The sequence below is a fragment of the Asterias rubens genome, chromosome 5 (assembly GCF_902459465.1).
Source record: "Asterias rubens chromosome 5, eAstRub1.3, whole genome shotgun sequence".
Taxonomy (NCBI): Eukaryota; Metazoa; Echinodermata; class Asteroidea; order Forcipulatida; family Asteriidae; genus Asterias; species Asterias rubens.
The window spans coordinates 3,556,191-3,572,313 of NC_047066.1; the positions used below are offsets into that span (position 1 = coordinate 3,556,191).

General features: G+C 37.1%; 2 protein-coding genes across 2 annotated transcripts; both read right to left on the reverse strand.

The window, feature by feature from the left end:
* Positions 1–2,298: 2,298 nt before the first annotated feature.
* LOC117290619 lies at positions 2,299–5,606 on the reverse strand. Its single transcript, XM_033772084.1, has 3 exons — positions 5,310–5,606; positions 4,246–4,386; positions 2,299–3,098 (listed from the first exon to the last, which is right to left on the reverse strand). Exons 1-3 carry the CDS (start codon positions 5,483–5,485, stop codon positions 2,867–2,869), a joined length of 549 nt encoding a protein of 182 aa, XP_033627975.1. The 5' UTR covers positions 5,486–5,606; the 3' UTR covers positions 2,299–2,866.
* Positions 5,607–6,695: 1,089 nt separating this feature from the next.
* LOC117290798 lies at positions 6,696–12,517 on the reverse strand. The gene is made up of 3 exons (XM_033772357.1): positions 12,300–12,517; positions 10,578–10,715; positions 6,696–10,203 (listed from the first exon to the last, which is right to left on the reverse strand). The coding sequence occupies exons 1-3, from the start codon at positions 12,464–12,466 to the stop codon at positions 9,690–9,692; spliced, it is 819 nt and encodes a 272-aa protein (XP_033628248.1). The 5' UTR covers positions 12,467–12,517; the 3' UTR covers positions 6,696–9,689.
* Positions 12,518–16,123: the final 3,606 nt, after the last annotated feature.

Sequence of the window (16,123 nt, forward strand, 5' to 3'; positions counted from 1 at the left end):
CTAGCCTTCACAGTTGGTGTATCTCAACATATGCATACAATAACAAACCTGTGAAAATTTGAGCTCACTCGGTCTTCGAACTTGCGAGATAATAATGGAAGAAAAAAACACCCATGTCACACGAAGTTGTGTGCGTTGAGATGAATGATTTTCGAGACCTCAAGTTCTAAATCTGAGGTCTCGAAATCAAATTCGTGGAAAATTACTTCTTTCTCGAAAACTATGGCACTTGAGAGGGAGCCGTTTTATACCATCAACCTCTCCCCATTACTCGTTACCAAGTAAGGTTTTATGCTAATAATTATTTTGCGTAATTACCAATAGTGTCCACTGCCTTTAAGCAGCTGTATGACATCGGGCCCTGGTCTCCCCGCGGACCTTCAGTTCTCGGTCTTGACTACAACACAGGGCAGCGGGCCGTATCGATGCCCTTCATCACTACCTCTCGTAGGGATGTACTGACTGACATTATTCGTAATATTTTGTCCAAGTGTGGATCTTTTCCTATACATTCTGCTTAGCTATATTTATTATTTTGATTAAGTTTAAATGAAAATGCCAGTTTAACTTATGCTTTAAAAGTAATATTGTTAAATATACCTAAAGGGTAATTGTTTGTTGGAAATTTAAATCCGTGAGAAAAACTAATAGTTTGGAAACGAAAAAAGCAATCTATGAAGTGTACCCACTGCTGAAACATAGGATTCGAACTGCCTCTAGCTACCGGGTAATCTCGGTGGTAGTTGATATGACATTGCTCTAGAATGGCAAAGGTGTTGGGTTCGAATCCCACCCGAGTAATACGCTTGTGATTTTGTTAACAGGACTCGGGAAAATACCGAGTATAAAGTGCTTACCACACATCGGTGTAACGGTAAAGCAGAAATTAATAGACGCATCATAGTATTATTATAAGACAATGTTGAAATGCCATCATCAAGTTTAAAAGTAGAGCTTTGAGATTAAAAATCTGTTGTTTATATATATTTTTTTTTCAAGAATTATGTATAATGTACCTTTATTGATATTGCCCTTTGAAAGTTTAGTGTTTAAAGATTTTTTCGAAATAAGAAAAGTATGAAATAAATGATCTTTATTGGGGTAAAGATATAAATTTGTTATACCTTACCTGTATGCCTATGTTTTGTAGATGACTAGTTAGTAAACCCATTATGAAAACACTACGAAACAATATTCAGCTACATTTTGCAAACAAATAAACCCTGCCTGTGTGTGTGTAAATTCTAGGTGTATTACGCCTATGTCCCTTTGCAGACACTGACTGAAATATTCACAGTCAAGAGTGGCAATCTTTCTATTTTGAGAGCAAGAGACGTGTTTTATTGATTTAAATAGAGGTCCCGGGCATGCGTTTGCACTGTCTTTTCCTTTTTGTCGAAGTAGCCTTAGCGGGGTTAGAGATAGCGGACATGTTCAAGGAACAAACTTTCTTACTGCAAAACAAAAGAGGAAATGGCCGACCACACTTAACTGTTTCTGAAAGTGTTTTTCAGTTTTCTATGGCACTGTTTTGAAAAGAAAAAGAGGAAATCGTCTGATCAGCTGAAAGGTTAAAATGCCTGAAAGAATAATCAACTTGCAATAAGCCGAACCGCCAGCAGAAAACTGGCCCGCCCACCAATGCCACATTGACGAGGATCTGACCCCACTTTTACAACTTTTTCAATTTCGGTAGCCTGCCGCATGCATGACGTATTGTATGTTTAGAAAGCCACCCAGACGTTTTCAAGCAGTATTAAGTTGAAGGGTCATCCATTAAACAAAGGTATACACGGTCATGTGGTTTTCGAAGTCTCCCGCGCCGCCACAAAACAAACTTTGCTTCATTTTGACTCATTTGAAACCTCACATTCACCGTAGCCTATTGGATATTTTAAATGATGTTACAAATATAATTTAACTCACCTAGCTCACTTGCAGTGGTTTCGTCACCCGAATATTGGCTGTAAAACCCGGGATAACTGGGAGAAAAATAATGACTACCGGTATTTCTTGTCGTCTGCCATTTTGTATCTTTAGTGCCCCGGGGAGGGCGCACTCACGTGAAAGCTAGCGCGCACCAGTAGAAAACGGACGGGTACCGGTCGTCACTTCGGCACCTTGCAAACTCTGAAATGTACGGTGTAACGGACAAAACACGCATGCTCTAAATTCAATCATTCTACGCTGAAATGGGGGCGGGTGGCTTGTTTTTAAAACCTTTTAAAAGTGAGGAATATTGTCGCCACCCATTCTTTTTCGAGAACTTCCCCATATTGAGTGAACAATTCAATGGGATAATACGAAAGCCCGTATAAGTGTCCTGTGTATTTTATTTCGGAATACAGTTGTTTTTATGTTCAATGCATTGATGTACATGTACATTTTATAAATAATTAGCCTTCTGTTTTCATTTTTCAATATAATTTTTCACAACTATGCCGACAACAAAAATACAATTTTTCTATACGTATACTTAGAAGCTAAAAAAGTTAATTTTTTTTAATCAAAAATATTTATAAAATGCGGTCGTCATATAATTACACAAAATGTGCAGGACAGTTTTGATAACGTATCACAGGTTAGGCCTGCCAAAGACAAGACACAACAACTTTAACAACAAGCGAGTGGAAGTTCATGTTTGAATGCTATAGGAAGCTTCCGTTTTTGGTGGCATGCCTCTTATAGGACCCGATCTGCAGTGACGATAATTTATTATAAACAATTAGACTGGCAATGGGGTCGCTATAATAAGAAAACAATTCAAAACTTATGCACAAATTGGTACTTAAATTAACAATCCTTATCATTCCCGCTGCCGATTGTTGTAGAATATTAATGTCCCTTCCACGGCATGCAATGAGAGTCAAGATTTCTCCAGGTCCTCTTTGAGTTTTTGAAACAGTTCCTCATGAGACACCGCTGCCTTGTGTTCAATGAAGCCACACGTAACCCTAAGACAGTGTAAGGAGAATTCCTCAGTGACCAATGTTCCTCGGACGTCTCCAATGGATGAGGGAACAAGGGTCCACACAGAAGCCCCCGACACCCCTCCGATCATGTCTACTTCTATGTCAACCACAAGCTCTTCGTTCGGTCTGCAAAAGACAGTATATCCAATTAAAACAATACTTACTTTGCAAAAAAAATAACACCATAAGTTTGTACAGCCCCGTTGCATATAAATGACGACACAAGTGTCAAAGGAAGACGTATCATTGGCCGATAGTATGCAATGCAAGCGAAGACACCAAGGGTGGGTCTATACTACTATTGACAAGAACTCTCCATCCCCAGTGTCCAATTTCATAGCGCTGCTTAGCGGCCGATTTTTTGCTCGCTCACTGTGCGATTTCTATTTCATAGCGCTGCTAACCGTAAGCACACGAAAAGGCATGCTAACCTTCTGGGCCAATTTCATAGAGCTGCTTAAGCAAAAAACTTGATTAAGCACGAAAACAGCTTGCTTATTTTTCACATGTTACTGGCAAAAATGTCATGCCATATACATTGCTTGTGACTGGTATTAAGCTGGTGTTTACTTAGCATAACAATAATATTGAGTGGAGTCTTGGCCGGTAATCTGATTTAACAAAGCAAGGATTTTTTTGCTTAAGCAAAATTTTGTGCTTAAGCAGCTCTATGAAATTGGGTCCTGCTCATCAACTACTACCAGACGGAAGGTAGACAATCAGCAAGGATTTCTAATTTTGCTTTAGTGGATCGAGGGGACTTTTCATTCCTTCACGCCGAGTTCTTAGGTCTCATTGTTTCGACTTTCTTGCTCAGCTCTATTCATCGTCTATCTATCATCCATGCCCTCATCTTGTCACTCAGCGCAGTAGGGCCGGCATGCTGCCGAATGCCCCCATATCCAAGAAGCACGAAAAAAGAAAAGAAAAAAAAGGCTAATTTGTTATCACAAACATCACCAAACCATTGGGATCAACTGACTCAAGGCCGGCAATTGCATCGATATGGGATATTTTTTTCTTCAGTGTGTGCTTAAGACATCTCAGAGGGTAGGCCCACTTCTGTAAGATAGGAAATAGTGTTTTAAAGTGCGGGTGGGGACTGGTGGGGTTGATGAGGGGTGGGGTTGAGGAGGGGTGGGGTGGGGTTGTGATGGGGAGGGGTGGGGTGGGGTTGTGATGGGGAGGGGTGGGGGCCCGGGTACCCTCTGTTGATGTTCTGATCTCCAGGTCAACTTAGATAATTTAATGAAGTAAAGACTCTGATACTAACTTTGTAAGTTTTGCGAGGGCATCAAAATTCACCGTCATGTTATAGCCAAGGGGAAGGGGCACATATTCCTTGACCAGGAAAAGACGCTCTTCTAAACCGCTGCTGTGGGTTCGGGTGTGAAGTAATACAATTTCTTTTGGCCTGCAGTTAGAAATGATTTAAAGAACTTGTTTTGTAATAAATGTCTGCTACTAAATCAATCGTAGTTTTCAAGACTAAAATCTCGTTGTGCTCAGCGGCCAGTGTAAAGTTTTAAAGTCGTAAAGAGGAAGTCCAGTCATAGTTTAAGTAATTTCTTCTTTGTTCGACACAAAATCATTTAAAAATGTACCCAGTAAGTTTTTCTTGTGGTTTGATACAAAAAGATTTCATATAAGTTAAGAAAAAACGAGAAAATGTAATTAGCTGTTGCGAACTGCATGCTTACCAAGGCTCTCGTGCGAACTGCTGGTTGCCCGACTTCTACTCGACTACCAGCAGAACCAAAACCCATAGCAGTCTTTCTTGAAACACACACACACAAAAACTAAAAAACTCAAATCTGCTCATTATGTTGTACAGTGTTAATTAATTAGACATCACCAACAGAAAGAACCATCATACCAAACCGTCCAATTTGAAGGAGGAATTGTCAATGGCCAATGGTTCCACTACAGAGTAAAATAGGCCTAATAGAGTAATGACAGTTAATGGTGTCCCTGTACCAAAGTTCATTTCTAACGTTACACCTGCACGAGTTTAATTACAGCATAAAGGTTTCTGCAAACCGTTTATTAAAGGCGATGTAATCGATGAACAATGATCTGCAGAGTAAATGACAGTTAAATGGTGCCCCTTTACCAAAGTTCATTTGAGCGTTATACATGTATGTGTACACCTGCAACAGTTTAGAGGTTTTGCAGACCGTTTTAACTGTGTACAATACGTGGTGTGGTTGTTGTGGCTATGTGAATTCATGGTAGGCCCTATACTTCGACTACTTCAACTTCTACTTCTACTTCTATTATGGTCCATAAGACAGGACGTAAAGCCGAGGGGCTACTTGTCCATGAGCGGTGACTTACACAAAACTGTGATACTTGATGTGTTTTCTCAGGTCTGCAATCAACTCATACACCTCACTAGCTTCTCTACCCACAAACATCTCATTCTTGACGGTAAAGATGTCTCGCCTTGTAGCAAACCAAGCCAGCACAGCAGCAAGGATCCCACAGAAAACATACACCTTGTTGACCGCCATTGTCAACAACAAATCTATTTATATATTTATTTGGTTTGCGGTCACCCCATGTGTGTCTTCTTGCGGAGTAGATGTTCCCCTGTGAGCTTTTGCTTCTACCATTCATGGCATAATTCATCCCTACGTGGTGGCATGCGGGGCACACAATACATGCCAAAGGTTAAACAAGCACAATGGGACATGCCTTTATTGTGTTCCCCCAGACACAAGTCTATAAGGCATTATTATTTTCTGGGGTCATCGAAATGGTAGACCAAACATACTTGGAGGTTAAAAACCTAGCAGCGGGCGGGACCCCTTCGACTTGTACTTAATTAGATATTCATAGAATGCTAATTATGTTTCATTATTTGGTATTATTTTTAAATTATTGTTGATATATTGTTGTTTGTGTAATTAATTAACTCATTTATTTATTTTTTCATTTATTTGTCTTTTTTGTTTACTCAATGTTTTGTAGGTTGTCCGTTCTGATATCATGTTTTTTCCCCCTTACATTGTTGCATTGTCTGTAATTTCTGTACATGTACTGTTGAGGTCGAATAAATAAAAATAAATAATAACATAATACTGGACTACAGCCCAGGGCCACATTTCATAAAGTCTGTAAGCACAAAAATTTGCTTAGCATGAATTTTCTTCCTTGATCTAAACAAATTTTAATTTGTTGCATATTGCTTGTTACTGGCATTCAGCTGTTGTTTGCTTATCTTGAAAATCACGTTGAAAATGGTTGGTAATGCTGTTTTTATAAGGAAAAAAATTCATGCTTAGCAATTTTTTTGTGCTTACAGGCTTTATGAAATTGGGCCCTGGTAGTAGAATGTAACATGAAGATCGTGAGGGCACGATGCACCCCAACCCCAAATATACAATTCCAATACGGGTTTAAAAAAAGTTCGTTGCTATATAGGATGGACGGTAGAAGGTCTCGAACAATATCTTGAAAGTTCCTCGGATAGAGAGGAGGAGTTGGGGAATTATTTGACAAGAGGGCATTCCATGACACTAGCGTTACATAGCGAGGGAGGGTGGAGGGGGGGGGGGGGGGATTGCAGAACCATTTCACTCTCTCTTGAAGTCTTGTTGCCCCACCCCAACTGAGATCAAAAATGGACATCGGCCTACTTTCTGCTAAAATAAAAACCTATTCCAACGAACCAATCTAAAGAAAGAAAAACAAAAATACAGTTTGTTCTTTTGTCTGTTCGCTCGGCCATCTTTACACAACATAAACTGACAGTTATAAACCGATAATGGTTTGTTTAATAAGTTAACTGATTTGTTAATTAAACCGACATCAATATTCAGAACGACTTAAATTCGTTTAAAAGCAATATTTTAATCTTTTCTCCATAAAATATTTTTATTTTCTTCTAACCAATTAAAATAACAATGAAAACTCAGTTAGTAACCTCTTGCATTTCCCAAAACCTCTCCCTTTCAAATACAGTACATGTACATGCAATTCTTAAAGGGCAATTACATCTTTTGCAGACATGAAAACATGGTCCTTTAAGTTAGTATACAACAACTTATTTGACTGAAATACATATTATTTTTATATTTCACCAGTAAAAGACGCCTTTGAGTTCAACAGATCACATTCATTCCAATAAAACAACACTTTGTCCAGACCAAGTTCATCCCGCCAACTGTTACTCCTGTGACATCACAATCTCAAGAGAAGACACCCAGCAAACATAATAAGTCTACAACCCCCTTTTTATATTATGGACGACCCCAAACTTTTTAGGGTAAAAATGTTACGACTCTTTGAACACTGGCGTTTTAACTGTTCGGGTGTTGGGGGGATAAGAAATGTGGTCGACGGGAAAAAAAAGTATTATAATGCCAATCTTTTCATTTCTTTCTTTTAAAGTTGTGAATGCAAATAAAATGAAAATAAAATAAAATGTGTTCTTTTTCAATGAATCATATATGATACAGTTTATTCTGATCAGATTCTTTAATTCCACGAACGCAACACAATGTATGGTATATTTTGTTCCATGAAAGGATACTTTTCTGGTACAATTTGTATTAAACGGTATCTAAAATAAAATAATGATTTTTTTAAGACTAGTTATCCACTGCAATGAATACATCTACTGTGCACTCAATACGATAACAACATTGTGATAAACAAATCAAGTACTGCATCGAATATAAAGTATCCCAAAGATACATTAGCTGAATTGCCCCTGTACGGCAGTTTTTCCAAGGAAGGAAACTAAAATTGAGCTGTGACACTTCAAGGAGCACCAAAGCAATCGCCAGATGGGCATAGAGGCAATTGCCTCAGTTGCTTCTATGAAGTGTCAGCTCTGGAACAAAATTACTAAAACTATGGGGGAATTGCCTCTGTTAAGTAAAAAGGCCTTGGACATTTTAATGGGCACCAAGGCATGGGGGCAATTGCCTCAGTTGTATCCATGAAGTATTGACTGACTAGGGGCATGGAAGCATTTGCCTGGATCATTCCAAAGGGCACCAGAGGCATGGGGGCAATTGCCTCTAGTGCCTCTGTGAAGTACCAGTTCTGGAACATTTTGATGGGCACCAAGGCATGGGGGCAATTGCCTCAGTTATATCCATGAAGTATTGACTGACTAGGGGCATGGAAGCATTTGCCTGGATCATTTCAAAGGGCACCAGAGGCATGGGGGCAATTGCCTCTAGTGCCTCTGTGAAGTACCAGTTCTGGAACATTTTGATGGGCACCAAGGCAATGAAAAGTAGAGGCACAGAGACTCTGTTACATGAATCACCAGGCCTGCTGTTATCGCTGCATGGTTATCAAAAATACAGGTATAAAATTGCACAAAGTTTTCCATTACCCTACATTATCTACATGTTCCAAAAATCCTAATTTCAATAATTCTTTTATTTTGATGTGCATCAAATTTATCAAATATAATTTACTGGGTTTGTACATTTTTGCATTGCTTTGATTTTTGATTACTAAATTAAAATGCATATTACACATTTTTACTAATCACATATACATAAATTTAAAATTAATTCAATAAATAATATAATTTACAATCAGACAAATCACTAGAGAAATTTCTACACGAATCATTAGATGATTTTAGCACCGCAATTTAAATAACAGCAATTTCCTTGTACATCGCTTTGTATTTCCAGCACCACAATTAATTTTTTGCAAAAATTTCGACAAAATTCCCTCAGCATGAAAGATTTATAATTTACAATGATTTAACTTTCACAATTGCTGATTTTTCATACAAAATTATGATTAAATTGACATTATAGAACGGTAACAGTAGGCCTATAGTATGTATTTTTAAAAAGACATATTTTAAGGATATTTTTAATCACAGCAATTTTCCAATCCAAGGAAGACTTTGAGCACTCACATAAAGGAAATTATTTTAAAAATATGAAATTTGTAGGCCTTTATAACACAAATTTGCATAATAAGCAAGATTTGTAACCATACCTAAATTTGTGCACCATTTAAAAAATGTGAAAATGTTTGCATTGAGTTGTAATGTAAATCTTCTTTTTCTCCAATCACAACTTATAGTTTAATTTTGCCTGTATTGATGATCTCTGTATGACAGAAGAATTTGTTGATTTTGAAAGACAGCACACAGAACATAAAGCACATTATCTTCCAGTACGCACTAATCCACAAATCAGAAATGCTCGAAGGGTGGTATGGTATAAAAACATATACTATTTCCAGTGTTTTTATTGCACAGTGCGTATTGTGAGTGTCAATGCGTCACGCTCCGTATATGGACAGTGCAAAACTTTGTGTGCGTGCATGCTGTTCGTCGCAAAATAAAGTTCTGAATCTTTAAACTTTGCGCATTGCACGTGAGGCTGGAAGATAAATTTGTTATAACTCGCACGCCCTCGTGGAGTACCAAAAAATAAAGCGCGTATGTGTCCCTATCCAATTCGGCCTTCCGCCTCATTGGATATGGGACGCAGAAGCGCTATATTTCCGTATTTCACTCGCGCTTGTGTGATAACTTATAAATAATACTTCAACGAGAGGACAGAACAAATGTAATGTTTGTTTGTTTGTTTGTTTGTTTGTTTCAAGCAGGTGTTGATAATGAAGCTCATCAAATCCAACTCTCAGTTTCTTTTTTGTGAATTTTGTTCTATTTTGGTTTAAAATAAATCTTCTTGTTTTGACTCGCCTACCCTTCTCATCTTTCTTCATTCATCTTTTAGATTTACCTCCGTCTTGTTTCTTGTTCACTTCCTTGGGTTTGGGTTGATGTCCGGCATCCTTAGGTGCTGTTTTCTTTGTCTTCTCGGTCTTGGGGTGTCCTTGAGCTCCATCTGTCGTCTGTTTCTTCTGCTGTCCGCCTGTCTTCTTGGCCTCATCTTTCTTTCCTTCCCGCCCTTTCTTTACTGCCTCCTCCTTTTTCTTCTCAGTCTTCTTTTCCCAATCCTCTTTCCTGCTCATTGGTGCCTCCTCTTTTTCTCTATTCTTGGATAGGTGCATTGGCTCTATCCCATTCCTCATGCTGATTAAAGTGTCTTTGTGCGAATCTTTCAATGCTTTCTCGACGAACGTTGTGGCAAGCCAAGGGCATGTTATCGTCAACTCCTCGGTTAGCAACGATCCAGGCAAGTTACGCCCCTCCCGTTTCTCCACAGATAACCTGCTGTGCAGTTTTAGTAAGTAGCCGCGAAGAACCGCAAACTCGTACTCCAACTCCTCATTTGGCCTAGAAAACAGAAAACAAAAAGTCTACTTCAAGGGACACTTTGACATTGATACTCGCTGGAGTACAATAAAAAATGGAGAAGTAACCCAGTCTGATGAAGCCACTAGTAAAGTGGTAAAACGTCAATGAAAAACTTGTGAGTTTGTTCTCCATTTTTTCATCCACATTATTATCGGAATTGGTGAAATGAAAAAAATGAGCATCTTCACTGAAATAAACAGGACTTACAAAAATAAATAAATAGGAAGTTCAAATTTGCCTTACTTCCGACACTATTCCATGTAAATGAGAGAAAACAAGGACATGCTACCAGGCTGCTGGGTGTCCAAATTGAAAACAGGGTATCTGAAACTGAAGTGATAAATTTAACTCACTTTGTTAACGACAGACGAGTCTCCAAGTTAAACGGTAGTTCGTATTCCCAGAAGAGCGGGATTATACGTTCAACCAGAAACAGTTTTTCTTGCACACCATTTTTCCTGGTTCGCTGTTTCAACAGAGTGCACTTGCCTCTGTAACAAAACAACATTAATATAATCAATTAGAAATATTCATGTTCTATGCATCTCAAGTTTGTTTAAAATAAAAAAATAATGGAAAAAATATTAGTCCGACAGTAAATAACTAATGATGAGCTCATGAAAAAACATAATTTTGAATTATGAATGATGACATAACACTGGGAAAACACCGGCTTAGACGTTAGTTATAGCCAAACACAAAATGTCTCACAATTGGCTCAATTTTGATTTAGCCAGTATTAACTTATTTAATATATCCTCCCCTTACCAGTTTTCACGCTATTACAGTGTATGCCTTTTTCTTCGAATTGGGAAAAAAATAATGATGCCTTATATCAACCGATGCCCTAATTACCTTCTTTTGTTAATATGAAGTATGCAAACATATATTAAAACTTGATGGACATTGAAATGTTCACGCTACACACCGATCTTCGATGACTTCAACTGGCCCCATTTGTTTTGAGTTTTTCCTGTTTTCACGGCAAACAAGAAAGCATTGTTTCCTGGTGAAGCCATACATGGAAGAAACATCTACAGTGACTACAAGTGTTCTTTGAGACTCTGTGTATGACTCTTTAGCCAGCAGTTGTCTTCGTTTTATTCAAAATATTTTTTAATGAAATTACCATGGTAATTTGCAAAAAATAACAAAAATAAATAATTTAATAAAAAGTGTGAATAATTATTGGCTTTCAATTCTGATTTTTATTTATTTTTTTTCCCTTTTTTTCTCATAAAATTTATAATAAAGCGTATAAATAAGCAGTGATAATTGAATCAACAAGCTGATCGTTTAAATTTTAATATTAAATTAATAATAAAATTGATCGGAGGGTTAAAAAAAAAATCTCAAAAAATATTAGAAAATGATATAAGGCACATGGCTTCTTTAAGCCTCTGTATTTTTCCCCCAGAATGCTCAGCAAAATATTCAGTCACATGATTTGATCATCATGAATTGTGAATTGAAATAGTGTTTGATGAAACTTTTTCGGTGGGCAAATATTTTTATATGGCCTCAACATTATGAAATATTTTTGTACCTTGTAGAAATGCCTAAAATACCAAACTTTTTGCATTTACAAGTGCAAATATCCAGTGGAGCCTTACGTGTTTCTAAGTTTTGGTCAAGGTAGAGGAGACTCTTTGCTTGGCAAATAGAACCACACAATTTTTATCTAGGGACTGTTTGCATCGCGCACAGCGAGGTAAAAGATTTGCCACGATTTTAGGGACACCTCGAAAACAGGACCTCCTACGATATAGTTCTACCTCCAGGACCGGCTAATAAATGATGCGAGTGAGCCAGTCATTCATTTCAATATTCATCTCGATCATGGCTCATTTTTTTAAAACCATTATTTTCATTTCATTTCATTTCATTTTAATTTCACAGGCAAAAATTCAAGCACAGACAATAAGAACAGTATAAATTACTATCGAGTTAATCTCAGTGAATGTACGAATAATTATTGCCTTCACATGTCAGTATGAAATATTATTAATTACGGTTGAGGAAAGTACGAGTACAGTCAGTTCAGGTGTGGTTTGTTTACAAAACTAATTACGTACCCAAGCGTAGAATGATTCTCTGTTGTCCTTTTCAAGTCCGAAATGAAAGTATAGACCTCTTCTGGCGACTTGTACATAAAAATGTCATTTTTTATAGTGAAGGTTGCTGGCTTGAAGAGGAAGTAAGCAATGACGGCCAAAACAACGACAATAATTATCGACTTCATGACGAAAAATCACGCTTTTCAGTGGCCAGCAATTGTTCTTTCTACACAAAATAATTGTGTGTATTTGAAGAGAAGCTCCCAGACTACAAAGTCGCTTTCTAGACAATAACAACACACGATTATGCGCAGACGACAGAAAGGCTCCTGACTAAATACTTGGACAAAGTTCAAAGAGCACCGCCAATTAGTACATCAAGAGAGGGCGCTAGGAGAGATGAAATATTTCAGCTATGTGCGCAATGCAATAATCCCCGACCGAGAGTCGTAATTAATAATGCGAGATGGGTAGGCCAGCTGCGCCTACATTCAGAACCCGTTGCACAAAATGGTATTTCAAAAAACTACAACTCAAAGTAATATGACTGGCACATTATGAAGAGATTGTCTTTTAGCTCAACTGCTCAACCCAAACACATGTCACAAAAAAATGAATGTATTTTTTTAATAATAGGGAGCTGAGAAAGTGACAACCAGTCCGGTCCTGGAATTTCATCTTTGAGAGGGCAAGGCCATTTTCATTTTGCAAAATTTTCATTTTTCATATGAAACTTTTGTTAAGGGACAAAGGAGGCCGAATTCTAACAACTGGATCAACTGGAGTAAAATACAAAATAAAGTAGGCGTACCCCAACCCCCAAAGGCTACAAAACAATCACGACAGAAACTCCCATAAATCTGCATTCCGTGTATCAATTTATTGATTTACACAATGTACATCGATGGTCAAGCATTCTGGCTAGGTTAACCGTTATGGGTCAGTCATAAACATAAATCACAGATCTCAGGATAAGGATAACAATATTTGTGTGATATCCTTTTCCATTTCTACAACTTTGGTTTCTTAATATATAAAGAAGCACAGTGAACTTAAAAGCATGTTTCATAAAGACTTCCAGAAACAGCCACACCCTGAAAAGCATAACAACAGAAAAGAAACAAATTAATAAAGTTATATAGGCGCCCAGGATATTCATTATAAATTATATCTAATCATGTTCATGAACTATAGTAACCCAAAGTTGCTTGCAAGAAAGCCATTTTGCAACCAACCCTGCCTTATCTGAACTATACTCAAGCAAATAATGTTGTATTTCTGAACTCAACATTCAATTTGATTTATTTATGTAAACATTCAACATGAATGAGATGAAAATAATTTGAATGTCTGGGACCCCTAGCCCTTTTATCTCTCAATAAGGAGATTTACAGGGGCTGATTTCACAAAGAGATCTGCAAATCAATTGTAAATGCTAATTAAAGTGTGACGTCACAATACAAATCACGACAGTAATACTGACAATATTTTTAACTAAGAATTTGTATCACTTTGTGAAATCAAACCCAGACTTGTACATCACCAGTAATACTAAACTGCAGGTTTGAACACAACATGGAACCTATTTCTTTCCCCCTTTTGTCTAAGCTTGACTTACTCCTAGAATTTGTTTTTGAAGTTTCAGGGAGGTTTTCAGAAAATCCTTAAATCGGTAGAATCCTAAGAAAGCTTATTTTACGGTCTGTCGTTTGTTAGTTGTCATCACCAGTCTATATTAAAGACACTGGACACTATTGGTAATTGTCAAAGACCAGTTTTTTCATTTGGTGTCTCTCAACATATGCATAAAATAACAAACCTGTGAAAATTTGAGCTCAATCGGTCGTCAAAGTTGCGAGATAATAACGAAAGAAAAAACACCCTTGTCACACGCAGTTGTGTGCTTTCAGATGCTTGATTTTGAGACCTCAAAATCTAATTCCGACCTCAAAATCTAACTCCGAGGTCTTGAAAACTACCTCTTTCTTGAAAACTACGTCACTTCAGAGGGAGCCGTTTCTCACAATGTTTTATACTATCAACCTCTCCCCATTACTCGTTACCAAATAAGGTTTTATGCAAATGATTATTTTGAGTAATTACCAATAGTGTCCACTGCCTCAAAAACATAAAACAACAACAGGAACATAACTGTGGCTTTAATCTGAATAACAAGAAATTGCATTCTTAAAAATAAAAAAAAGGGCGTAACAACAACCAACCAAACCCAAATAATGCCAGAAATTTGTTTTACTCTTTCATTGTCAGTATTCGTCTAGAAGAGCATTTTTTATAAGTGCAAAAATTATAATAAGAACAAAATTAATAGAAGAAACTCCTTAAATTTTGGCACTGTTGAATTTGCCTCACAATTCACGTGGGGGAATTTAAATTAACTAAAGATGAACATAAACATCAGGTTGAAAAGTCCAATGGCAGAGGCCATAACTTAAATAAGTTTATGACAAAACACAAAAAACCACCCACCCTTCTTTGATTTTAACAATTTACCACTAAATCCATGTCCCCCCTTTTTAACCACTGCACTCACTAATGCCACCCACAAATAACCCAGAATACTAAACAAAACCCCCAAACACAATTCACTCATCAACTAAATATTACCAGATTTTATCCCCCAAGGAATTAACTCTCAAACTTAAATATTAACAATTATTTACAAACGAAACCATCACAATAAACTAAGATTGCACAACCTGCCTTATTTGAAAACTATCTACAGATAATTATTAAGTCCATGATTTGCGCATCTTCAAGACAGTATGCATATTAAAGCAAACGCAGTTGCTTTCCAGTCGAACACTCATCAACACGTCTTTAAGACTGATCATAAGAAGTAACTAGAGATGGCCATTCCCACCTGAACTTACAATAGTTCTTTCCCTAAAGAACTTACCCATTGTTACTTTGGTGCTAATAATACTGAACATTTTAGCTTTGCATCACAACTTTTTTAACTGAAAACAACTAAGATTTAAGGATTTTTAAAATTAGAACGAAAAACAGAATTGGATTCAAACAAAATCAACAAAAGTGGAAGACAAAATAATGATAAAGAAGAACTCTACTTGCCATAAGAAAAAGTGTCAGAATTTGCCACTGCGGCTTATCACCATGTGAACAAGCACAGGATGTCTATAGCAACAGCCGAAGCCATAGCCGTTCACCATGAGAACAAGCATTAAAGAATAGGAGGTCCATAGCAACAGCCATAGCCATAGCAACAGTCATAGCCATAGTCGCAGCTGCAAGTTCGGGTATGGCCTAAGCTTCCATAATGTTAACATATTATACAAGTAGGCCACTTCTCAAAGCTGACACAAAGCGCTTGAGAACAACTCTGACAAAATGTTAAAAACAAATATACAAAATGAAAAATACTTTCACATACCTGTGATGAATACATTTTATATACAGGTAGGTGGTGGTACATGTATTTACTGCATAACATGTTTTCTTTCCCTGCGCGACTTAAAGACAGAGTACAGATTGGTAATTACAAAATATAATACTTATGATCAAAACAAAAATCAAACCATCAAACAAACACAATTTATATCAAGTTCATACCAGTTCTAACATTTTTTAAAGTCAAAGAGTTATTGTTATTTATTTTTTGAATCACTGTTGATTATTGAACTTGGTATAAATGTGGACTACAAAATCCCACACACCACAAAATCATTGCCAACACAACAAACCCTTTTTCGTTGTCTTCTTCTTAAATTTTTATGAATTTTGTTGAGGTTGTTTCTTAAGCTGATTTGTAAGAGATTTAAAATAATTGTTAAAAAAATACCCCAAACCCATCGATGTACTTT

Bases quoted from the DNA above. Each gene is read 5' to 3' on its own strand.
- LOC117290619 (XM_033772084.1), bottom strand. From the start codon at position 5,485: ATGGCGGTCAACAAGGTGTATGTTTTCTGTGGGATCCTTGCTGCTGTG. The intron at 4,387-5,309 runs GTAAGTCACCGC...TTCTAACTGCAG, and splicing joins ATCAAGTATCACAGTTTTGT to GCCAAAAGAAATTGTATTAC. The intron at 3,099-4,245 runs GTTAGTATCAGA...TGTCTTTTGCAG, and splicing joins GCCCTCGCAAAACTTACAAA to ACCGAACGAAGAGCTTGTGG.
- LOC117290798 (XM_033772357.1), bottom strand. From the start codon at position 12,466: ATGAAGTCGATAATTATTGTCGTTGTTTTGGCCGTCATTGCTTACTTC. The intron at 10,716-12,299 runs GTACGTAATTAG...GTTTTGTTACAG, and splicing joins GAGAATCATTCTACGCTTGG to AGGCAAGTGCACTCTGTTGA. The intron at 10,204-10,577 runs GTGAGTTAAATT...TCTGTTTTCTAG, and splicing joins ACTCGTCTGTCGTTAACAAA to GCCAAATGAGGAGTTGGAGT.